The sequence below is a fragment of the Carassius carassius genome, chromosome 13 (assembly GCF_963082965.1).
Source record: "Carassius carassius chromosome 13, fCarCar2.1, whole genome shotgun sequence".
Classification (NCBI taxonomy): Eukaryota; Metazoa; Chordata; class Actinopteri; order Cypriniformes; family Cyprinidae; genus Carassius; species Carassius carassius.
The window spans coordinates 664,710-691,022 of record NC_081767.1 but is presented as its reverse complement, the minus strand read 5'-3'; the positions used below and the strand labels follow the sequence as shown (position 1 = coordinate 691,022).

The following is a 26,313-nucleotide window of genomic DNA, read 5'->3' as shown; positions in this document are numbered from 1 at the left end:
AGGGATGAAGGAGATGGAGAGAGAGAGAGGAGTAGGATAGAGGGATGAAGGAGGCTGAGAGAGAGAGAGGAGGATGGAGGGATGAAGGAGACAGAGAGAAAGACGAGGATGGAGGGATGAAGGAGACGGAGAGAGAGAGAGAGGAGGATGGAGGGATGAAGGAGAAGGAGAGAGAGAGAGGAGGAGGATGGAGGGATGAAGGAGACGGAGAGAGAGAGGAGGATGGAGGGATGAAGGAGACAGAGAGAAAGACGAGGATGGAGGGATGAAGGAGACGGAGAGAGAGAGAGAGGAGGATGGAGGGATGAAGGAGAAGGAGAGAGAGGAGGAGGATAGAGGGATGAAGGAGACAGAGAGAGAGAGGAGGAGGATAGAGGGATGAAGGAGGCTGAGAGAGAGAGAGGAGGATGGAGGGATGAAGGAGACAGAGAGAAAGATGAGGATGGAGGGATGAAGGAGATGGAGAGAGAGAGGAGGATGGAGGGATGAAGGAGACGGAGAGAGAGAGAGAGGAGGATGGAGGGATGAAGGAGGCGCACTGAGATTGATGAAGTGTCCTGCCGTCTCTTACTGAAGGCCAGCATCTGGAGCTCTGTTACTGAGAGACACTGAGGAGAGGAAGCACAGTTGCTGTAGCCTTCAAGAAAATATGATCAAAACTGAATGATACATACAAGAAACATTCAGAAACTATAGAAACCGTACTCGGTTACTAAACGTAACCTCGGTTCTCTCTAGAAGAGCGAACGAGTACTGCGTCTTAGCTAAGACGCTACGGGAAAAGTCTCTTTTCACGAAATACTGAAGCAAAAAATTATCCTTAATTTTGTATTTTTGTAAAGCGCATTTGCAGCAGTACACAGCCATAGGCGAGACGGCTCGTTCGCTCATTGGCTTGTTCTGCGGCAACTGCACAGCCTATCGAGCGCAGGCTGATGCAACATCAGACCAATAAGGGCGCTTCGCGCCCTTCTTGCCACTTCCCGCCGAAACGGGCGTGGCCCAACCTATAAAAGGAGCTCGAAAAGGCTGACTCACCTGATTTATTTCATCGCCGAAGCGAACCAGAGTGAATCGTGCGCACGGCAGAAAATGCAGTACTCGTTCGCTCTTCTAGAGAGAACCGAGGTTACGTTTAGTAACCGAGTACGTTCTCTTACGAGAGCTCTCTCGTACTGCGTCTTAGCTAAGACGCTACGGGAACCCAATGTAAAACGCCGTGCGCGCAGGGATCACACACCAATAAACCTGAAGCAACGCCCAGGATCTACAGTGCACAGTCACCTGAGGGACTCACAGAGAGTCCAGGACAGAAAAGGGAAAAAGCCCTCCGTCCCATATCTAGCAGCATCCGTAGATGCGGCAAAATATGACGTCACACAGCCGAGGCAAGGCCTGACCAATGTGGCAATGCGGGTCTTACGCAATACTGCCCATATAACAGTCGGCAGCGCATAGCGCTCGTGAACTCAGAATTCCCCTCAGGGCCCTGATTCGCCTATACCGTCAGCAGCCTTGCTTGCAAGGCGGGAACCTCCAGGTTATAGAACCTGATAAATGTAGACGGCGAGGCCCAACATGCCGCCATACATATATCCTGCAAGGAGATCCCAGTAGACCACGCCCACGACGAGGTGATGCCTCTTGTGGAGTGTGCTCTGACGCCCAACGGGCACTGAAGGCCCCTGGAAGCGTAAGCTAACGCTATGGCGTCAACTATCCATCTGGATAGAGTCTGTCTCGAAACAGCCATTCCCTTGGAACGCCCACCGAACGAGACAAATAGCTGCTCCGTCTGCCGAAAGGCAGCAGAGCGAGACACATAAGCTCTTAAAACCCTGACAGGGCAAAGAAGACTCGAGTCTCCATCCTCCCCTGACACCGGCAGGGCAGACAGGGCAATAACCTGAGCCCGAAACGGTGTGTTGCGGGATTTCGGCACATAACCGTGCCTAGGTTTGAGTATGACTCTTGAGTCATTGGGCCCAAACTCCAAGCACGACACCGAGAGCGCGTGCAAATCACCCACACGCTTCACAGAAGCGAGAGCCAACAAGAATACTGTCTTGAACGACAGATGCTGAAGGCTAATCGATTGGATAGGCTTGAAAGGGGGACCTTTCAAGGCCTCCAAAACCGCCGCGAGGTCCCACATAGGGACTGACGGAGGTCTGGGAGGATTCAGCCTCCTAGCTCCTCTGAGGAACCGGATGACTAAATCATTCCTTCCTATTGACTGACCGGACGCCGTTTCAGAAAACGCCGCGATGGCAGCCACATAAACTTTGAGCGTGGATGGGGCTCTGCCCTTATCCAACAGCTCCTGAAGGAAGGAGAGGACCTCCGTCACCTCACAACTAAGGGGTGAATAACCTCGAGCTGTGCACCAGCTGGAGAACACAGACCACTTCGAGGCATACAGACGTCGTGTCGACGGAGCTCTAGCCTGAGTGATGGTATTTAGCACTCCCACTGCGAGATCAGCGGGTAACCATTGAGTGCCCATACATAGAGGGACCACAACTCCGGTTGAGGGTGCCAAATCGAGCCCCTGGCCTGCGAGAGGAGGTCTCTCCTCAACGGTACCGGCCACGGGGCGACATCTGCTAACTGCATCAAATCTGGGAACCATGGTTGGTTCTTCCAAAGAGGTGCTACAAGCAGTATTGAACATCTCGTTTCTCTCACCCGTTCTATCACCTGCGGAAGGAGGGAGACGGGAGGGAACGCATAAAGCGGGCAGCACGGCCATCTCCGTGACAGCGCGCTTTCGTTCTTGGAAAAGAACGCGGGGCAGTGAGCGTTTTCGTGGGATGCAAAGAGGCCCACCTCCGCCATGCCAAATGTCTCCCACAACAGCCAGACTGTTTGCGGGTGTAGAGACCATTCGCCCGTAGGAACATTGCCTCTGGACAGCCTGTCTGGACCCAGATTCTGCAGTCCAGGCACATGCACTGCTCTCAGCGAGCGCACGTTGCGCTGAGCCCAAATCAGGAGCAGTCCGTCAGCCTGCACAGGTTTCGGGACCCGAGACCGACCTGGCGATTTATGTAGGACACCACGGACATGTTGTCCGAACGGACTATGACGTGGTGATCCTTGATATGGGGACAAAAGCGCGTCAGCGCGTTCTCCACTGCCAGCATTTCCAGGCAGTTGATATGATGGAGCTTTTCCCGTTCTGACCATAGGCCAAAGGACGGTCTGCCTTCGAGCAGCGCTCCCCATCCCGAATTGGAGGCGTCCGTCGACACCATTTTCACACTCGGGGAAGTCCCCAGGCTTACACCTGATCGGTACCAGCCGTTCGCTGTCCAAGGTGCTAGAGCCGCAACACAGCTCTGATCGACCTTGAAATGCAGCCGGCCAGATGCCCACGCTCTGCGCGGCACCCGAGCCTTCAGCCAGAACTGCAGGGGGCGCATGCGGAGCAGGCCCAGCCGCAGAACCGGAGATGCTGAGGCCATGAAACCCAGCATCTTTTGACAGTGTTTGAGCGACACAGTCGCGCCACAGCGGAAAGAACTCGCTGCACGCTGAATGCCCATCGCGCGCTGTGGTGACAGCCGCGCCGTCATGGAACACGAGTTCAGAACTATACCCAGAAACAGGATCGTCTGACTGGGGTTCAGCGAACTCTTCACCCAATTGACACTGAGGCCGAGCTTCTCGAGGTGATCGAGTAAAACGGCTCTGTGGTCCATGAGCTCCGCTCATGATCGGGCCAGAACCAGCCAGTCGTCCAAATAATTCAGCACTCGTGTGCCTCTGAGTCTAAGAGGAGCGAGCGCTGCATCCATGCACCTCGTAAACGTACGAGGAGCTACGGACAAGCCGAATGGCAGGACTGCAAACTGGTATGCCTGGCCCTCGAAGGCGAATCTCAAATATCGCCTGTGGTTTGACGCTATCTGTATTTGAAAATACGCGTCCTTCAGATCTATTGACATGAACCAGTCCCCTCTGCGAATCTGCGAGAGGAGCTTCCTGGTCGTGAGCATTTTGAAAACTGCGTTTCATCAATGCCTGTTCAGCTGTCTTAGATCCAGTATGGGCCGGAGACCCCCGTCTCTCTTGGGCACCAGAAAGTATCTGCTGTACAGCCCCCCCTCGCTTTGAGACACAGGCTCTACAGCCCCTTTGCTCAACAGTTTTGATATTTCGGCCCGAAGTATGTGTGCTACTTCTTTTTTGACCGTAGTTTCGACGCGCGCTGAAAAGCACGGTGGGCGTCGAGAAAACTGTAGCGAGTAGCCTCTCTTTATAATGCCTAGCACCCAATCCGAAACCCCTGGAAGCACTGACCATGCATCTGCATGAATGGCTAAGGGCTGGATGCGAAACGCGCTCTGTTGACTGGGCAACGGCGGCGCTCGAGTGTGCTGCGCATCTGAGGCGGGGAGCGCGCTGATCACAGCGGGCAGATCGCTCTTCCTCGACCCCGTTCCGGCGCTTAACCGACTGGAGGGAGGCTGAGCGGGTCCCGTGGGACTCGATATATCTGCGAGTAACCGTGGGCTGCATGTGTGCACTTTTACCACTTTCAACTCGCTGTCTGCCTGTGCAGAATGTACGTGCACGGGCCTCGTTTTTACAGAAGCCCCGCGCCGTATGTGACATAGTGTATGTGGGCACTGGGAAGTGGGCACGTTTACTATGCGGCGCGCTCGACCGATCTGTGTCGATCTTATGTGCGCTAGCCCTGTGTGCAGGGCTGTGCTTACATGTGGAGATGGGCACTGGGTAGTGGGCATCGTCACTGCATTTATAGCACCATCGGCCGTGGCCGGACGAGCATGCACGGGTTTCGTTTTTACAGAAACCACATGACGCGTGTGACATAGTAATTGTGGGCACTGAGGGGTGGGCACGTTTACTATGCAGTGTGCGCGACCGACTTGAGTCGACATTATGGGCGCAGGCCCTGTGTGCAGGGCTGTGCTTACATGTGGAGATGGGCACTGAGGAGTGGGCATCGTTACTACATTTATAGCACCATCGGCCGTGGCCGGACGAACGTGCACGGGTTTCGTTTTTACAGAAACCACATGACGCGTGTGACATAGTGATTGTGGGCACTGAGGAGTGGGCACGTCTACTATGTAGTGCGCGTGATCGACTTGAGTCGCTTTTATAGGCGCGAGCCCTGTGTGAAGGGCTGTGCTTATATGCGGAGATGGGCACTGAGCAGTGGGCATCGTCACTACATTTATAGCACCATCGGCCGTGGCCGGGACACCAGAAATTACACCTTTTTCGGGAAATATCTGGGTAGCCGTGATAACGGTTTTCGTGTGCAGGCAAGCGGGCAACCGTACAGGCTTGCGCATTGCAAACAACGCTGAAACAGTCACAATCTCTGGAAAACTGAAACAGCGGCGCGCTTAGGTGAGAGCCCGGCCGCAGCGGAACTCGTACACCGGCGCTTCGATGAAGCAGCCATCGTGTGTAGTGCCGACGCAGCGTCATGCAGCATGCGTAGATGGCTTTCCCAGGATGGCTTCGGGGCTCCCGGCCTCACCGTAATCCTCTGCCGCGGTCCCCGCGGCGCGGGGCGACGGCCAGTAGAGCGAGAACGGGGGTCTCGAGCTGCGTTGCTGAAGCTGTTGTGATAACGGCTTTTGTGTGCAGGCAAGCGGGCAACTGTGCAGGCTTGCGCATTGCAGAAAACGCTGAGACAGTCACAATTCCTGGAACTGAAACAGTGGCGCGCTTGGGCTCCTGTTTTTAGCATCATCAGTGTGGAGAATGCTAGTGAGACAGACGAACGAGTTCGTGCTGAATATGGAGCGTTCCAAGCCTTCGCCACCTCTTCGTGAAGCTCAGGAAGAAATGAGGCGGGCTTTGAGAAGTACACTCATCCGAAAGGGAAATACCATCCAGCCGGGAACGAGAGGGGGGGCGCTGGTGCAAACCACTCGCGGCCGAGACTCATCGCGGCCAACACGAGCATTCGCCCCGGCTCCTTCTCGATGTCAGCTCGTCTGCTGGGCTTCTGAGCAGAAGGCGCGAGATCCTCGGAGCTCGCCCAGCCCTCACTGCCCGAAGCTAGCAGAGAGCGCGTGTCCTCTTCCCCCGACGCGGCCCTGAGATCGACTTCCTCGGACGACGCGCCGGCAAACAGCGGGCGCTGCCCACCGGGAAGCGATGCAGGGGGGGCCGGTGAAGCAGGGCGAACCGGCGAGCTCGGTTGAGCTGAAGACGGTTCCGGAATCCGCTGGAAGCGATGCTTTTACGGCGCCTCAGCGCAGCGGAGAATGCAGGCTCAGAGAAAAAGGCCAGGCGAGTCCTCAGAGTCACCATGGCAACAGCTCGCAGTGGGGGCATCCGCCGTCAGCGAGCGAGCGCTGCATGATCTTCACCCAGGCAGGAGACACAGATGACGTACCGGTCTCCCTCGCTGAGTGGGGCTCTGACGAGCCGCAGGAAGGCATCTTAAAAAAGACGCGAGCTCTTTTACGAGTGTGTGTCGCAGGGCGAATACACACACACACATAAAGAACAGCTTGTATATAACAGGATTGAAAGGATATAGGCGCCGGATAGCGCAGCAGGAACGGCAATGGAAGGCGGCGATGCCAGCAGCTTCAGAATGGCTCGTCCTGCTGATGTGCTTTCTCAGACGGCGCTTGCTTCCTCCGTGATCCAGCGATGTGTGAGCTTCGCTGAAGAGATGAAAAATCAGGTGAGTCAGCCTTTTCGAGCTCCTTTTATAGGTTGGGCCACACCCGTTTCGGCGGGAAGTGGCAAGAAGGGCGCGAAGCGCCCTTATTGGTCTGATGTTGCATCAGCCCGCGCTCGATAGGCTGTGCAGTTGCCGCAGAACAAGCCAATGAGCGAACGAGCCGTCTCGCCTATGGCTGTGTACTGCTGCAAATGCGCTTTACAAAAATACAAAATTAAGGATAATTTTTTGCTTCAGTATTTCGTGAAAAGAGACTTTTCCCGTAGCGTCTTAGCTAAGACGCAGTACGAGAGAGCTCTCGTAAGAGAACTGCCAGTGTTTACTCTACAGTCAGATGAAAAGACCACATTTTTTATATATACTGTACTGTAATGCAACATGCAACCCACTGGTTATTTTTAATAACAATTTAATTTAAAAAAAAAAAATTAATGTTTGTAAAAAGGTCAAAAAACAAACAAAGTTAAATTATCTGATATTTAATTTGTTTTTCTGATGCATATTTCTGCCGCAGCACTTTATTTGAAATTTTGTGTGTAAAGTCTTAAATATTAATCATCAGTGTGAAAGTTAAAAATAAATCTTCTTCTTAAGACATTAGTATTAATAATAATGCAAATTTTACTAAAATAGTTTCCTTTCAAGAAAAAAAAAATAGTTATGCTTTTTTTTTTGACATTTCTGACTTCATGGGCCCTAAAATATAAAAAAGCATAAAAATAATTTCACACATAATAAACAAACAGAATGAAGTGTTTTTGTAGCTCACTTTCTGTTTCAGACTGTGAGAACGTTTGAAAATCCACCGTTTATTTACATGAGACATCAGGCTCTTTTATCTCAGAAGATCAAGGAGAGCGTGATTCCTGACGATGTGTCCAGACTCATTCACCTTTACTTCATAATTTCCCATCACGCTGATGCCGGAATGCTCCATATTCATTCACAACCCTTCATCTTAATAGATGAAGACTCCTGCCTCGCTTTCACTTGTCCATAAAACATGTCATATCTTCTATTAGTTTTCTCAGAGCGTCCCAGGCCGAGACACATAATTTCCACACAGGTATGAATTATGCTTTCAAATGGACTTGCCCGGAAGCGTCCGCTGAGAAATGAAGTCCGTTTGCAGCAGGATCATCAATCAGGACATCACTCAGACCGGAGCTCTTCTCCAGCGCTGCGGGAATCACATACACACACACAGAGAGAGAGACACACACAGACACACACACAGAGACACACACACACACACACACACACACAGAGACAAACAAACACACACACACACACACACACACCTACACACACACACCTACACACAGACACACACACAGAGACACACACACACACACACAGAGATAAACACACACACACACACACACACACACACATACACACACAGACAAACACACACACACACACATACACACACACACAGACACACACACACACACACACACACACACACACAGACACACACACACACACACAGAGACAAACACACCTACACACACAGACACACACACACACACACACACACACACACCTACACACACACCTACACACACAGACACACACACACACACACACACACAGACACAGACAGACAGACACACACACAGACACAGAGACACGCACACACACACACCTACACACACAGACACAGACACACACACCTACACACACAGACACAGACACACACACCTACACACACAGACACAGACACACACATACACACGCACAGAGACACACACACACACATACACACACACACACGCACACACACAGACACACACACACCTACACACACAGATACACACACGCACACACACAGACACACACACACACACACACACACACAGTGTCTTTCTGCAGGTTATATATATATATATGATAATATGTTTAGAGTTAATTCATACTGAAATTCATGATTATAAACTATAGATTTTCTTTGAATCTCATTTCCACATTCTGTCTTTAAATTGAAATTCTGTATTATGGTTGCTAGGATAGAATTCAAATTCAATGCAAATTCAGTGAATGTGAAAGGCATTCTCACTGCAGCGTGACACAACTCTGGGTTAAAGTCAGAATCAGAAATATTTCACTGTTATAGTGACAGCAAACACACTTCTGTTTTCTGTTCTGTGTGTCCCATTATCCTTTACTCCACGGTGATGCATCAACCATTAATTAGAGGTGGCCAGTTGGAAACTCTCTGAAGGAAAACAACTATAAACTGCATCTTCGGCTCATGAAGTCCAGCTCGCTCTGATTGGGACGCTGTATCTCTGCCTGTGTTCAGATGATTGGCCAGCACTGATCACAGCAGAATGAGGCGATGGAGGCGCTTGTTAAAGCAGCTCCCGCCTCACATGTCAACAGGCCGTGCATTTAAAACAATCAATGCAGTGATGTTTCATCTGTTTCTCTGCTTTCATGTGTCCCTGGTGTTACTGGAAACATCAAGCAGTGTTTCCACGACGACCGGCCCTCATCAAAGCCAGCGCTTGAGAGATGGATTCATGTTTTAGTGCCGATGCGCTCTATAAAGCACGTTCATGATGCTCACAGATGAATGTCAAGAGTGTCGTTGAGAGGAAACTGTGTCTGTCCGTCAATATTTAATAAACCGAGGGGCGGAGCGGTGGTTATATGTAAACTACAACAGCTTATTCAAATTCAAGTAAATCATATATTTGTGCAAATCATATATAAGTGCAAACTGAATGTGATGTTTTCAGACAAATGCATTTTGTTTACACTTAAAATGTATTATAATTAGTGTAATAAGTATTTTTGAACAATTCCTGAAGGACTTCAGTACATCTTTAATTGTAATTTACTTCTATTGTCTTTGAAATATGGTTAAAGTTGAATGTACTGACAATCACTTGTGATAGACTGAAGTATACTCTATTATAATTTCTATTCACTGTTTTAAAATATATATTGTTGCAATTAGATTTCACAACTTAGAATTTAACATTATATATGTAAAAATGTATTGTTTCAACTTAAAAGTGTTCGTGCTTGACTTCAAATTATGAGCTCAGTTTAGTTTAGTTTACTTAAGTTGGATATTTAAGTTATCACAAATGTTTAGTTGTTATAACAACATTTTTACTTAAGTTCACTTGCAGCATTGAAACACAACAAAAGATTCTTAACAAATAATGGTTTAAATGTACTTTTAAGAAGACATCTGTACAAAGTTCACTGTTTAAAAGTCTACTTAAGCGTGTTAAGAAACAGTCATGAAAGCGTCTCTCTGTGAGTCACTTAAGTGTCTCAGATGTATGAAGTTGTCATAAGTGATGGATCTAAACGGTTCTGACCGTCGACCTTTATTTCTACAGTGCTTTCTGCAGTACAGAGTGTGTCCGAGCAGCTTGACAGAGTGAAACAGGAAGACAGTGAGTCAGTAACACAACCAGACAACAGAAAACAACCGTTTATCAGCTAACGTCAGTGTTTGTCCTCACTGAGATGAATGTGGATATTCTCAGAGTATGTTAGACGTGTCTCTGTTCTTATTCCCCGCTGGACATCCAGAAGACATGACTTCTCCTGTGTTTGAGCAGATCATGAATCCTCTGCTGTAACTCTATTAATGTGCTTCGTTCCATCAGTCAGAGTCTTATCTGAGAGGTCAGTCCCGAATCACTGGATCAGGTGTGCACCATGCACTCTACAGCCCTTTATTACCCACAACGCATCTCTGGTTTCAGGAGAAATGAGCTGATATCTGGGATCAACAGCGAGGTGAAGAACCACAGATAAACCACAGAAATACAGCTAAGTGCTCAGAAACGTGTGTGTGTGTCGACCGCAGATATTGAACGAGAATGACAACAATCAGTCATGAAATCCGCTGTGTGTCTAAAAGCTGTGCTAATATGTAGAAATATCTCTGTATCCAGTATGTCGTCATCTCTTTCCCTCCACATCAGTGAATATTAACACATTACAGTAATAAATGAGCAAATCCGTTACAAGAGCCTCTGCATATAGATAGCCTACTTATGAGACGGCCGCTCATTAGCATAACCTGCCAGGGACGCTGGGTAATTACTGAGCCGTTCTGATGTGGTCACTGGCCAATCACACATCTGTAGAGCCGAAGACCAGCTATAGATGTGACAGAAGTCTTCTCTTCCGTGTCTGTTGTGAGAGAGAGTTCAAAACAAAGCAGTTTGTGATATCCGGTTCACGAACGAATCACTCGATGTAACCGGATCTTCTTGAACCAGTTCACCAAATCGAACTGAATCGTTTTAAACGGTTCGCATCTCTAATACGCATTAATCCACAAATGACTTAAGCTGTTAACTTTTTTAATGTGGCTGACACTCCCTCTGAGTTCAAACAAACCAATATCCCGGAGTAATTCATTTACTCAAACAGTACACTGACTGAACTGCTGTGAAGAGAGAACTGAAGATGAACACCGAGCCGAGCCAGATAACGAACAACAGACACGGAAGAGAAGACAATGCTGAATAAAGTCTAGTTTTTGCTATTTTTGGACCAAAATGTATTTTCGATGCTTCAAACGAAAATATTCTAGCTGACCCTCTGATGTCACATGGACTACTTTGATGATGTTTTTCTTACCTTTCTGGACATGGACAGTAGACCATACACACAGCTTCAATGGAGGGACTGAGAGCTCTCGGACTAAATCTAAAATATCTTAAACTGTGTTCTGAAGATGAACGGAGGTCTCACGGGTTTGGAATGACATGAGGGTGAGTTATTTATTACATCATTTTGCTATTTGGGTGAACTAACCCTTTAATACTGCATCTGATTCACATTTCATATTTTATTTTGTAATCATAATAGTCACATATATATATGTGTGTGTGTGTGTGTGTCTGTGTCTCTGTGTGTGTGTGTCTCGTTATCTCCTGGCAGACACGGTCAGTCTGATATGAAGCGCAGGAAGGCCTGTCCAGAGATGATGACCAGTCAGTCTTCTTCATCTTAAGTTTATATCAGAGACAGAAATTCAATTTGCCAATATTAAATCTGAATGATATGTGCACTGGAGCTCGTGCTATCACACAGACACAGACTGACCATCATCACAGGACTACAGCTGCTCAAGGTCATGTAGATATAGACCTGACCTCGGGTTAAAACCAGGACAACTGAGCACAGATCATCTCTCATCCCTCACTAAATCCTCTCGTCAATAATCAGTTATCCGAAGACTTTCATTTATTTACTGTGAAACACTGAAGCTTTGCCCTCAGAATCATCTAATGCGAGGCCAGCGATGGAAAACAGACCACAACGAATGCACGTATAATTGGAGTTATTTCAGCAATTGGCTATTAACCTTCTGGAGACTCAGAAACATGACTGAATCCAGTCGATGCTTCATCATACCGAAAAACACGCTCTCATTTCTGACCCTTAAGAGCCAAGCGTTTGTGTCCTGAGAGCATCTGAAAGCCTTTCCAAATACAGTCAGCCTCAAACTGATGAAACCTGCAGTAAAGCTCTCAGACAAAAGAGGAGTTTAGACTCGGAGACTGATCACTGCTGTCAGAAGATCTCTTCAAAGCGTCGCACCGAACAGCAGGAACATCAATAAAAAAAAAATAATAATAATAATAAATTGTGGCTTTACAGTTCTATATTCGAGTTGCATTTTTGTGAGCATGCAGAAGCTATAATATGGACAAGAATTAGTAATTTGGCTGTTAAAACTCATGCGACTCAAGCCTCAGTGTCATTATCATGGGCTGATGGCGCCACCTGCTGGACACAACAGACTGATGCATATTAGAAGCACAAGAACTCCTTTAATCCCCCCAGCGATGAGACAAGTGTAGTGTAGAGCTTAAACACCCAACAATAAATCCAGCTGCATTTCATGGAGTCAAGTAAAATGTCAGAAAACAGATGGTAGGACTGTGTAAAAGAGTCTCAAAGCAAGCCTCCACATACATTAAAAAGGCGAATAAAAATGATGCAACAAAATATTTTTTAAAAATCCCATTTTAAATATAGCTGCAAGCAGCAATTACGGGGCCAAGCACTCCACCGGCAAACTGAGGAGCTAAGCATGGAGCATCACACATAATGCAGCAATGAGCAATTACAGCAATTCTAGGATGAATGTAATTGAAATGGCTGAAAAATCATAAATACAGCCACTAGTAATATGATTAAATGGCTTATCGCTTTTGACCAACAGGTGGCGCTGTAATCAAATAATTTCGGTGTATTCTGAGAGATGTATTCTTTGGTGTATTCTGAGAGATGACCACGGCACACACAAAGTTTGGTGTCAATATGCCAAAGCATTGCAGAGATACAGCCTCAAGGGTCATTTTGGCATCATGCCTCAAATTCGTCGCTGTGGTATGTGAAAACGGTTTAGTCTATCGACACAAAATCCAGAACATTTTGTCAGAACAGTCTGAAGATCATCTGACTCGATTTTGGGGAACATCGGACCAACGCTTGATGAGGAGTTAAATAAAGTAGGTTTTCAACATAAATCAAAATGGCGGACAGGAAGTTTAGCTTACTGTGGCATTTGGTATCTATGTTGTCGTCATAAGCCAGGGAATATTTTGAAACCAGTTTCATTGCAATAGGCTAATGTAATAAAAAGTTATTAGCATTAGCATTAGCAGTGGAGGACGCGAGCCAGGCCCCAATGAGAGATTCGCAGATAACCTGCCTGATTTCTCAACTGCTATGTGTACCCATAAATACACATGAACTAGATGAAATGACCGGCAACATGGACACATGTTCTCTAATACATTAGAAGCTGTTGCCCCCATCAAATTAACAAAGGTTAAAGAAAAACGTACTGTGCCATGGTATAACAGTAATACTCACTCTCTCAAGAAAGAAACTCATAGTCTTGAACTCAAATGGAGAAAAACTAACTTTGAAGTTTTTAGCATGGAAAAACATATGTCTATAAAAACTGCCAGGCCGAGCATATCCACAAACTCATTGAAAATAACCCAAAACAATTCAAGGTTTTAATTTAGCACAGTGGCTAGATTAACAAATAACCATTTTGTAAAACACAGCATTTTAAATCATAATTCAAAATGGCAGACACCTAAAAATTGGACATCATTCGTATCAGTATGATGCACCCAATCTTAAGAGACCAGTTTTGTGATTTTTGGTGAAACCATTCAGAAGTTGTCAGCAAAAATATGCATTTTTAATATCTCCTGACCACTAGGTGGAACTGTGCCGAAACACTGGTAGTGTCAGGTCATGCTTGTTATTACAAACACCAAGCTTTTCAACAAATTTGTTCACGTGTCATTTGAGAACGGTTGGACGAATCAACTTGAATTCCAGAACTTTTTGCCAGCATGGTCTGAAGATGATCGGACCCAATTTTGGTGAGAATCGGACAAACCGTCTAGGACAAGTTTGAAAAAGTACGTTTTTCAAACAATTGAAAATAGCAAAAAAATAAATAAACCTTGCGAAGGATTTAGAGGAAAATTTTTCATTTTCTGGCTTACGGTTCAAAAAGTTATTAGCATAAACATGAGTGCAACTTTGAACAAATGGTGGCGCTAGAGAGTTTGAGTTAGAGACTCCAAATTGGCTCTGGTTAAATGTTGGGACTGTCCTCTATCAGTGTGCCAAGTTTCAAAAGTTTCCCGCGAGCGGTTCTATGGGCTGCCATTGACTTTCCGTGGATGAAGAAGGCCAACGATTACAATACGTGCCTACGCAGCTTCGGTGCTTGGCCCCTAAATATTGACAAAACCTTTAATGTAATGTAAAATTAAACTTTCAAGTAGTACCATACAAATCAATATATTAAAGGAATCTGCATTTCTTTCCCTTTCCTCAAAATAAAATAAAATCAGACCTACTTTTTTTCTATTACGTCTCCTAGAGTGTGCTCAGTTATGACCAAATAAAATTAATTAAATGTGAAAAACTGAAACATTAAGAAAAGCCACGCAGTTGAATATTCCATAGAGTGAAACTTGAATAAACAGATTGCACGGATGCATTTCTTAAAATTCTTTATTCATAAACTTGATGCAAGTTTACAAATTGAACTGTACATGGTCAAAATTACACTTACAATGGAAAAAATAAAATGCAAATAAAACTGAAGCATGCTAACAGTGCATAACGCATTGAATTCTCCTGCCCTCTCTGTTCCGTACACACACACACACAGACACACACACACACACACACACACACACACACACACACACTCCTCTCCATCCGAACACACACACAGACACACAGACACACACACACACACACACACACACACACTCCTCTCCGTCCGAACACACACACACACACTCCGTCCGAACACACACACACACTCCTCTCCGTCCGAACACACACACACACACAGACACACACACACACTCCTCTCCGTCCGAACACACAAACACACACACACTCCTCTCTGTCCGAACACACACACACACACACACTCCTCTCTGTCCGAACACACACACACACACACACTCCTCTCCGTCCGAACACACACACACACACACACACACTCCTCTCCGTCCGAACACACACACACACACACACACACACACTCCTCTCCGTCCGAACACACACACACACACACACACACACTCCTCTCCGTCCGAACACACACACACACACACACACACACACTCCTCTCCGTCCGAACACACACACACAGACACACACACACACACACACACACACACTCCTCTCCGTCCGAACACACACACACAGACACACACACACACACACTCCTCTCCGTCCGAACACACACACACACACACACACTCCTCTCCGTCCGAACACACACACACAGACACACACACACACACACACACACACACACACACTCCTCTCCGTCCGAACACAGACACACACACACACACTCCTCTCCGTCCGAACACACACACACACACACAGACTCCTCTCCGTCCGAACACACACACACACACACACTCCTCTCCGTCCGAACACACACACACAGACACACACACACACACACTCCTCTCCGTCCGAACACACACACACAGACACACACACACTCCTCTCCGTCCGAACACACACACACTTCTCATCTCAAACACTCAGAACCAGAGGAACAGCAGTGGACTCAAACTAGGGCTTGATGTGAGAGTGGCGTTCTTCAGCTCTGAATGAAACAGTGAAGCGGCTCACTCTGGTCTGTGTGAATTTCAAGAGAACAGAAGAACCATCCCAGTGCTTTCGACAGGAATCTAGAGAGAGTCCAGCAGTGGTGTGAACTGCTTCTGAATGATATTAACACTAAAGCAGGGGCGTTTTCTTGTGGTCAGTCATCAGATCGACCGATGTCTGAGATGATGTCTGCTTGAATAGAAATACTGGAGACAACTAACTTCTGCTCATTCACTTGCTCAGTCCTGCTTTTTAAGGCATTATTGGTCACTGCCAGCTTCCCAAGAGACTGCAGGGGCTTCAAATAACACGCTAAATACAGTTCTACCAATCCAGACTGGAGGGAGAAGGACTGAGAGACATGCTTCACAATGACATGAACACACTCGCAGACAGACGTCCCCAAATGAGACGGAGAGACGCTCCTGCTCTTCTTTTAAAGGTTCATTCATCCAAATGCATCTGCACTTGATTGTGGAGTTCATTTTCAACACAATGAAGTCGGAGTTGCCATGGTAAAAACTGTTTTTTTCAGTATGCACATAAAAATAAAATAAAAGGGAGGAATGCTGCAGAGATGGGGCTCTTTCAGAGATATTGGCGTCAGGAGTGCGTCACATCGCTCTGCTGGGATCATGGCATCGTTGAAGGAACGTCAGGTGGATAAACGGAGTCAAATCAAGCCTCGAGTAAAGAAAAGTGTCAGAAAGAGTGGCTCGGATTAAAACGAGGGATGAGAGGAGAAAAGCAAGAACAGAGAGATGTCCGTCTGAAGATGCTCGGTCCATGTGTGGATGCTGTGCTCTAGCCGTCCTCTTTGGGCGGTGTGTACCAGCCTGTGAAACACACACACACACACATTTATACAGCAAGCACTCACTCTGGGAACATCATCTACAGAGAGACTGACAGAACCAATCGATGTCACAGTCACAGACAGCACGAGCTAAATCTGCCATGAGCTCAGATCCTGAAATAGATCCTCTTTCCTGAAGAGCCCCAGACAGCAGAACTCGGATCACAAGAAATAGAAGATACATATACATGTACATATCCATCGATGACTGCCCAAAAAATGTATGAAACCTTCACGCTGTCACTTCCAGATGAAGAAAGTAATGAAGAGAGTTTTTCACGCTCTGATGGTTTGTCGACAGAAAACATGTTCATCAACAAAACTCAGTCCAAAAGTTTTAGTTAAGGGTTTGACACTAATATAACTTCCTAGATCATTTAAAGAAAGAGTGTTTTTGACACCTAATGGTGTTCATACATATTTGGGTTAATGATGTAAAATGTATCTCGTCATTAATCAGAAGAAATAAAACAGCACACCGCAGATCATTTCATCACTCACACAAATGCATCAGTGTTAAATCAGACGATCTCAGGCAAACTCTTAGTTTTATGGATATTAAAATGGAAGAATCTAAACATGATGCATTTTTCATTTCCAGATATGAATATTAATGTCATGCGTCAGCTGTGAAGTTCTTACCGTTCTTTTCATGGATCTGCACCAGTGATTTATACGACTGCTGCGCTCTGGCCAGACTGTACTGATTCTGAGGACAGGACACAGGGTTTACACACATATAATCAGATGCATCCGGACACACACCAGCAGAGCGCTCACCTTATTGGCTCCGAACTGCACTCTTGCCTTTCCTTTGACTAAAGTGGCGTTGATCTGCATGATGACAGACTCGATAGAATAGGCACTGCTCCAGCCCTGAGAACAAACACACACATCTTAAATCACATTAGAAGTGGACAAATGCACTGTGGACATCCGTCTCGGACACAAACGCACCTGTTTAGTGAGCAGCTCCATACACAGAGCTCCTCCGCCGAGAACATACCTGAAACAACACAATACACCCTTAATATGCTTCAGTTAATAAGCTCTGTACAGTCTCTTACTGATATTACAACGAATAGAGTTCAAATCAAATGTGCCATATTACACTTTCATCTGATCTTACCTCTGTTTGAGAAAGAAAACAAATGAGGTTTTGTAAAAGTAGTTTTTGTCTGCTTTAAGTAAAGTAACGAGTAAACAGTGGCAAGATATGAGACTTATAACATTTTAACTGTATGGAAATATATATCAATATATATATATATATAAACAGGAGTTTTCATGGAAAGTGTAATCAACACAATCCTAACGGTCTTCAGAAGAGATCTTACCCTCCAGACAGGACCGGAGAAACCACTCGCACAAACGGAGGGTCAAAGGGGAAGTTATCCTGCAGACAGACCAGATGGGATTCATAGATATATAATCTTTAAACTAAAGCAAAGGTTTAGACTGAATTGTGTGCATACTTTCAGAGCCAGCGGACTGGACTCACTTTGTATGAGACGTTGAGGAGGATGTAGTCCATGCCTTCCTTTTCCTTCAGCACTTGCAGATCACTGTGTAAAGGACTGTCAGGATCCACACTGAACACACACACACACACACACACACAGCTTTCTTCATATCAGCCGAGAGTGAACATCATCATCTTTCAAGCTTAAAGACAGATTTCTTCTGCGGAGTAAAAGACTAGACACTTCATTGTGGTTTTTAAACAAGTCCTTCCCTTCTTTTCTTTTTTTTGTCTCGGGACATGACAAACACATGAGAAACAGGCCAACATTAAACAAATCTGAGCTACAATATTCAAAATAAAACCTTTTCAGCTTGTTCTTTCCTTAAACTATCTTAAAAAGAAACTGCATCTTCTAATGGCTGATTCCAGCACGATGCAGAAGACAGTTCATGTTCATTAACCAAAACGGCAACATTTGTAAAAATGGTAACAACCTCATATTCATAGGGTAGAAGTGTAATATTCTGACTGTTTGACTTTTAATTTATTTGTATGAAGAACAGCAGCCTAAATGCATGCAGAATGACTACAATAATAATCGAATAAAATTGCACATGCATCTCTCACATTTCTGACACAATAACACAGTGCAGTTAGTGTCATCATTCTATCGAGCTCAAAATGCATGGTGATAATTACGGTCATCATTTCACGGCCCAGCAATACTTCAGCAGCCGTGTGAGCCCCGAGCATGTGACTTACGTCCTGATCTTGACGTGCCACTCGTACAGGCTGTCGTTGAGCAGCTCCACAGAGTAGATTCCTGCAAGAGAGACTGGATCAGATCACAGAGTCCAGCGCCGTCTGTAGCTCACGGTCACGCTATCTTACCGTTCTTATAGCTCTGAGAGCGGTAGATCTCCCGGAGCTCCTTCATGAGACGATCGGACGCCTGAACAGATCCAGACACGGCACCCTACAGGACCCGACAGACACACAGGTTTATTAATCAAACAGAGGAAAATCACCTTCAGGGGAATGTGAAGCATTGATCATGATATCGTCATTATTGAATTATATCTCTGAACTGCTGATGGGCAAATGCTTTTTAATGCATGCTAGCTTCTAGAAATAAAAGTCCTAAATAGTTAAAGTGCCCCTGGTAAGTCATTTCCAGTATTTCCTCGCACACAGTGTGTAATGCAGCTGTGTGAGAATATAAACGATCTGCACGATACATACACTTACTGTCTCCCAAAGAAAGAATCGACTCTGAAGAGCCGAAACCAGTCGTTAGTTAGCAAAAGTGTTTTTGACTTTGCATGCATGTGAACTTGTTGTAGGAGACTCCAAAATAACATTAGGACGCTTAAAAATGGCATAATAGGGGCACTTTAACTAAAGCCCCAGAACCATTCACATCCAGTTTAATAATAACTCTCAGACTGATTCTGGATTGACTTTGCTAAAGACCTTTTCAAGAATCTCCTTGAGAAACACAGTGATGAACCAGAGACATTTCTCCAGCGTGTTACATTTCAGATTCATAACTGCGTTTCTTATTCACGTCTGCAACACGGTTTAAAAACCTGAATGTTCATAAATCTCTTGTTAATCACCAAAATACTGGAATGATCTGAGCCTATGCAGTGAAAAAGCATTATTTGTTGATATTTTTAGCTGCGTGAGCTCAGATCAGTGGCCTGCGATCAATCAGCTCCATGAAGAAACTAAACCTGTGCTAACTGAAGGAACACACCTGATAAAAAAAGATTTCATTATCAAACTCACAGGCTATTTTTGTAGGCTGGTCATTTTTGATTGTATTACGTTGAGGATTTTCAGCACAGAAAAGGGTTAAACCATGTCACAGACTGAACCTCTTCCATCTCATCAGACCGAGAGACAAGCGTCTGTATCTGACCCCATCACACCCCAAACAGAAGGAAAGTCTCTTACCGAGTGAGCACTTACCTTCAAGTGGTCCTGCCGCTGGTTCCTGCGGATCTTCTCCAGGACGGCCAGGTTCTCCTTCTCAATCCCATCATCCTCAGACTTCTTCCCATCCACCGGCTCCTCCTTCATCTCGTAGTGCTCCAGATCGATGTCCTGCTGACACACACACACACACACACACACAGGTAAAGAGAGACGCTCAGCAGCTCACAGAAGACATGAATGAGGTGAGGGAAACAGACACGCACCTCTCCCATCTCCTCTTCCTCCTCCTCCTCTGAGGTCACCTCGTCTGTCGTCCCATGCTACGAGAGAAAACATCCGTGTTAAACCACACACACACACAGGACACCCTAACATATTTATTAACTATCTTCTGAAATAATCGTTCTTTTTCTGCTCAAAACCTCACATCCCGATCCTGCACCACATCAATTCATGTTAAATATTCACTTTATCTGTAAATTCTGCAATTATTTGAGAGGCCCCTCCCCTAACAGATGTAATCTCACTCCAAACCTGAGATCCTTGTACAATTGTCACGACTAAAACATGTCATCATCATGACAAAAGGTAACACATGATCCTTTATTTTGGGGAAATAAAAATACATATATTTTAGTACAATTATACATTTTTTTTGTTTTAATGTTTTAGTAGTCTATTAGTGTGCATTACTGTCACTACTGAAACTGTGCAGGGGATGTTTTGTCAAAAATACAGTATACTGAATTATCAGCTAAGATGTTATGAGATATATATATATATATATATATACACATTAATGAATCCTCAACTGTGAAATCAGTATGATCAACTTTATGCATTTTACAAAGAATACAACAAATCTCTTAAATTACACTTTTAAATGTAGTTAAAAAATGTACTTAATGATTTACCTCAAAACATTTTTGTATAAAAGTAGCAAAAATCTATAATTTACAATGTAGATGTGAGCTAAATCTTAACAGGTCAATATAACCCTTCCCATTAAATTATTATTACTGTGTTTCGGGAGTGACACATTTAGTGAGGAAAATTATTCCAAAACCTTCTGAAAATTCAATATGAGAATTAATACCTAGAATATTATATCATTATATTATATCATTTGCATACATACTAAAAGATGTTTCCACCTCTGACTTTACACCCTCTGTAGAATAGGCTTTTTTAATGCAATTTTGACCCGATGCAACAGTCAGCTACGACTTGTTATTACATGCATGTGAAACTAAATTCCATAAGCATGTTTGGTTTCTGTCTGGATGAGTACCTTCCTGTCCTGATGAAGGGGTCCTGCAGGAAGAGGCTGGTCCAGCATCTCCACATCCGGGTGCTGAGGAAGATTATAGAGGCGACACAGATCACAGATCAGCCTCTTCAGCTGCTGCAGGAGCTGAAACACACACACACACACACACACACACAGGTCAGAAACACTCGCCTGGGCCAGGAATCTGACAGAAATCTCCCTGAACTCAAACATAAACCCTCAGTTTTTTTGACACTGACTGACATGCTATGGACAGTCAACGAGATGCATGTCAAGCTTTGGTCACATTTGTCAGGTTATAATAACAGGACTCTGTGCACATGATCCACTTCCTGTTGAAGTCGGCAGTGCAGGGGAGGCTGGTCAAGCTCAGAAAACAACAGGAGCAGATCAAATCTCACGCGCACGTAATGAATATCTGAGAGAGAAGGAAGTAAGGCCTTAAGAGCAGTCTCAACTTAAAAAATATATACGTTTGGGGTCACCAAGATTTTTTTTTTTTGTAAAGGAAATTGTAATACAACATGAACACAATACTTAACAATTACTTAATTTTTTTTACAACTGTGCGTACCAGACACCAGGCATCAGTCCGAGTTCCCTCAGTAGTGCACACTCACATGTTGTGTAACGCTCTGCTCTATTACAGTATTACAGTGGAGCTAGGAGGGTAATTACTGTTTACTGCCGCTCAGAGCATCATGATTACAACACCTGCTCTGCTCTGAAGAGATGACTAATTACCTGATTTACTGACACACACTACCTTCTAATGAGAAGACAACTTACATAAGACTTGAGAATAAATGGAAATCTTGTTTGTTCACAATTAAACTCGGACAAGTTAAAACTTAGTTCCGCTCCTTGATTCTGATTGGCTGAGCCACGTTCAAAGCTGTTGTAGATGACTCTACAAAGTAACACACACCTTTGTTTACATGTGTCTGTTGCTCGGCAACCACTTTGTAGCAACCACAACTGATTCTAAAGGAACTAGACTGTTTGGTGGAAGAATACTGTTTTTATTAATATCATTACACTTTATCTGCTCTGTTTTATTGTGTTCCACGTTATTCCACGTATATGGAATAACCGTTTTTTTCGAAGCCGTGGTTTACAGTGAATTTATAACAGCTTTGCGTCATACCTAACAATGCCCCTCAGCGGTTATAAATTCACTGTAAACCACAGCTTCAAAGGGGTTATTGCTTAAGTATTGTTATATTTTAATTTCACAAAGAAACGTGCAGCAATAGCCTAATAAAACCACACCTTTTCATTTACCGTATAACGTCTTCAATCTCATTTTGTAAAAAAAAATAAATAATAATGAGTCGAGAGAATCGCTACATGCCTAGATAAATCATTTATACAGCGATCTGTCACAACACATCACAACCGCATTTATTGTTTGAATTCCCTGAAAAAAGGACATCATTTGAAAGATGAGACTTTGTTTCTTATCAAAAGAAACCATGTATAAAACTACGTTTCCAGTGTAGTTCCACTCGTGCAGTGGTTAAAACATCGCTGTATTTGTGCACCGAGCCGAAGGACACCTGTACCCCTCTAACATGAGTAAACATGTCTATAAACTCAACCCCAGTCTGAAATCCTGTGTGTAGTGTGCTCACCAGTGTGCTGCTCTTCCGGACGTCCTCCAGCCGCTCCAGCACTCGGGTCAGGCTCGGGTCATCAGACTCCACGCACCATATGGGCGGCGTCGCCGGGTACGACTCCTGAAACACACTTCTGAGGGTTACACTGGGAAGTGACCACCAGCCGGACGTTTGGACCGGATCAGCTGTTCTCAAGATCTCAGCAAATGCTTGGGCTTGTAGACAAATCATTCTGGATTCATTTACAAAACCAAAACAAGTTCAGATTTAGATGCAGCTTCTCATTCCTGTAAACTGCACAACTGTCCTGAAAGAGGAAGAGGCGTGTCCAGACGTTTGACTGGCAGTGACATCATCACAACATTCCCAACTTTAACCGGCTCCAAAACACCTGCAAAACAGGAACTTCCACAAAACACGTGTGACATAATCAGATCTATATGAACTCATCTGACGTACTTTAGCTCTAAAATCCCTAGAAAGGGTTTCTTATTTGTAGGCAGGTCAAATAGAGCGCTTGAAACCTTCTCATAGTTATTCATGTGCATTCAAATGGATATAAATATTACTTTAAGAGTCAAGATGTGGTTTAATCTGAATGTACATTAACTGAACTTGTTTATAGCTGGCACTGGTTTCACACTTACACCAGTTCAGTTGTAATGTAAATATTATTTAAAGAAATCTGCACCAAAAAGTGAAAATTTGCTTAAGGTTTGCAGTAAATGGGTGCCGTCAGAATGCATTATTATGTATTTTAGCCAGAAGCAACGGATTGAAGTTAAAAACATCTTAATGCTGGATTTGTTTCATCTTTTTGTCTTCTCCAGATGTTCACAGATGGACTGGAGTGCTGTGGATTATTGTGATGTTTTTATCAGACTCTCATTCTGACGGCACCCATTCACTGCAGAGCATCCATTGATGAGACACTGATGCAGTGCTACATTTCTACATTTCAGGAGACTAGAGATCAGCGTGCTGCCCACCGAGGGCCCGAGCGCGTACCCGGTGTGTGTGTGTGTGTGTGTACCGTGAGGTTGCAGTGGATGATCAGCAGCTGGTCTCCGATGTTAAACTGGCAGCTCAGCTCGTCCGGTGTCCAGTCGAGGATCCGGAAGCGCTCGTGGTTCGGGTCGAAAATAGACTCCAGAAACTTCAGCTCGGCCTTCAGTCCCGAGACCGACATCTTCCTCCGCTCATCTCCGGACAAAAGAAGCAGAGCTCTCGTGTGTGTGTGTAGGTGTGTGTGTGTGTGTGTGTGTGTGTGTGTCCGCGGGAGTGAACGCGTCGAGTCACCGGATCCGGGGTCCGTGTTTCGGTGTGATGTGAGAGCGCGGGTCCGTGTGAGTCCGGCGGAGCGGAAGCGCTTCTTCTCTGGGCTTTAAAGATGGAGACGCTCCTGGAGGACCCACAGTCCCAGCATGCACCGCGGCAGCGTCATCTAATCGCGCAGACAGACTAAAACTTTGTTTACAGTTCGCTTTGGGTTTATACGACTCCAGAACACAATCCGTTACTGATTACAAGTTACATGACAAACATTGTAGTTAGTAACGGAATCCGTTTGAGATCAGATAACTAACTTTTAGATTACTTTTGACCTAACTCGTTCGTCACGTTGATTAAATAGCACAGTTTAGTACCATACTGATATAAAATGCTTTAAAAAATAAAATAAAATATGTTCAGTTTGTTGTTATTTACAACATGAAGGTTTCCAAAACTGGTCTTAATGAGTTGAATAAAAAGCTAAAAATTAGTCTTATTAAATCATAACAATTTACAATTAAAATAAATCATTTTAAAATAACATCAATCAGAATAAAACACTATATATATATATATATATATATATATATATATATATATATATATATATATATATAATTTTATGTGTTTACTTGCATGTCATGTGACCATCAGAGAACCATGAACATGCAAGTATGAGACTGAATATTTAAAATATTTAAAAAAAAAAAAAAGTAATTTTATTAGGTGAAAGAGGTTCAGATGACAGAATGTTTGGGAATGCCTGCATTACATAAGAAATAATGTGAATTTGAGCATTTGAAAGAAAAAAGGTTTCCAAAAAAAAAAAAAAAAAATAATAATAATAATACTAATTATACATGGTTAAATAACCCACTGTGTGATCATTCAAATAAACAGTGTGTTTGCTGATCAGTAGTTGATGCAAACTTGAGAAAAAATTCCCAGATGCAAAATTTAGAAAACGTTCCCAGAAATAACCAAACGGGAAGCGTGGGAATTATCTGTTTAGTGCAGAGATAAAATGTCCTATAATCATAATCATAGAGCCTAATACTTTTTTCTTTTTATTATATAATAAATATAATAGTAAAGTTAAATAATTATATTATAACAAATAATATAATAATATAGAATAAAATAGATATATTCTTAAAATTAAATAATTATATTATTTATTTAATAATATTATAGTATTATATTTTGTAATAAATGTATAACTAAGAACAAATAAAACAGTAATGGAAATAATTCTTACTACAGAGAGAGAGAAAAAACCATTTAAATCATTAACACAGTGAGATTAAATAACCATATAATTATTACTGTTTAGGATAATTACATAATATTTCAAAAGTTTTGTCAATAATATTTGACATCATTGTTTAATTATTTTAATATAATATCATTGTTTAATTAATGTTTTAATCTATTTAATCCTAAGAAATATATTTGAATTAAAATGTAATTTTGATACTTTATTTTGAGTACTTTATTTTGATGGAAAATTATCTAACATGTCTCGTAAAAACAGTGTTATGTGTTATGAATGAATAATATATATATATATAAACAGGAATTTCAGTTCCATTAACACAGTGAGGTTTGATAATCATGTTTAAATACATATATTTATTTAGCCATAAGGAAGCTATTTGTGTGTGTGTGTGAGTGTGTGTGTGTGTGTGTGTGTGTGTGTGTGTGTGTGTGTGTGTGTGTGAGCGTGTGTGTGTGTGTGTGTGTGTGTGTGTGTGTGTGTGTGTGTGTGTGTGTGTGTGTGTGTGTGAGCGTGTGTGTGTGTATCATATCAGGACACAACTCTGTATAATGACATGGGTATGACACAGGTATTACAAGGAGAGGGAGACTTATGAGGACATAACCCATGTCCCCATTTTTCAAAACGCTTATAAATCATACAGAATGAGTTTTTTTGAGAAAGTAAAAATGCACAAAGTTTCCTGTGAGGGTTAGGGTTAGGTGTAGGGTTGGTGTAGGGCCATAGAATATACA

At 43.9% G+C, this 26,313-nt stretch overlaps 1 protein-coding gene and 1 long non-coding RNA gene across 5 annotated transcripts; both read right to left on the bottom strand.

Annotated features, from left to right (window-relative positions):
- Nucleotides 1-14,707: 14,707 nt before the first annotated feature.
- Nucleotides 14,708-15,085, bottom strand: LOC132155524 (uncharacterized). The gene is made up of 2 exons (XR_009437256.1): nucleotides 15,020-15,085; nucleotides 14,708-14,860 (listed from the first exon to the last, which is right to left on the bottom strand). It is a non-coding gene; the product is annotated as an uncharacterized LOC132155524 (long non-coding RNA).
- Nucleotides 15,086-15,882: 797 nt separating this feature from the next.
- Nucleotides 15,883-24,457, bottom strand: LOC132155806 (ubiquitin-conjugating enzyme E2 Q2-like). Of its 4 annotated transcripts, none has more exons than XM_059564507.1 (13): nucleotides 24,062-24,457; nucleotides 23,044-23,148; nucleotides 21,410-21,532; nucleotides 20,382-20,438; nucleotides 20,137-20,289; nucleotides 19,069-19,153; nucleotides 18,940-19,000; nucleotides 18,214-18,304; nucleotides 18,050-18,108; nucleotides 17,670-17,718; nucleotides 17,493-17,588; nucleotides 17,355-17,421; nucleotides 15,883-16,692 (listed from the first exon to the last, which is right to left on the bottom strand). In XM_059564507.1, the coding sequence occupies exons 1-13, from the start codon at nucleotides 24,215-24,217 to the stop codon at nucleotides 16,661-16,663; spliced, it is 1,134 nt and encodes a 377-aa protein (XP_059420490.1). In that variant the 5' UTR covers nucleotides 24,218-24,457; the 3' UTR covers nucleotides 15,883-16,660. The 4 variants fall into 4 exon arrangements, with proteins under 4 accessions (XP_059420490.1, XP_059420492.1, XP_059420491.1 ...); XM_059564509.1 differs by having other exon boundaries at nucleotides 15,885-16,692; nucleotides 20,152-20,289; nucleotides 24,062-24,455; XM_059564508.1 differs by having other exon boundaries at nucleotides 15,887-16,692; nucleotides 20,137-20,286; nucleotides 24,062-24,454.
- Between the last annotated feature and the right edge of the window lie 1,856 nt (nucleotides 24,458-26,313).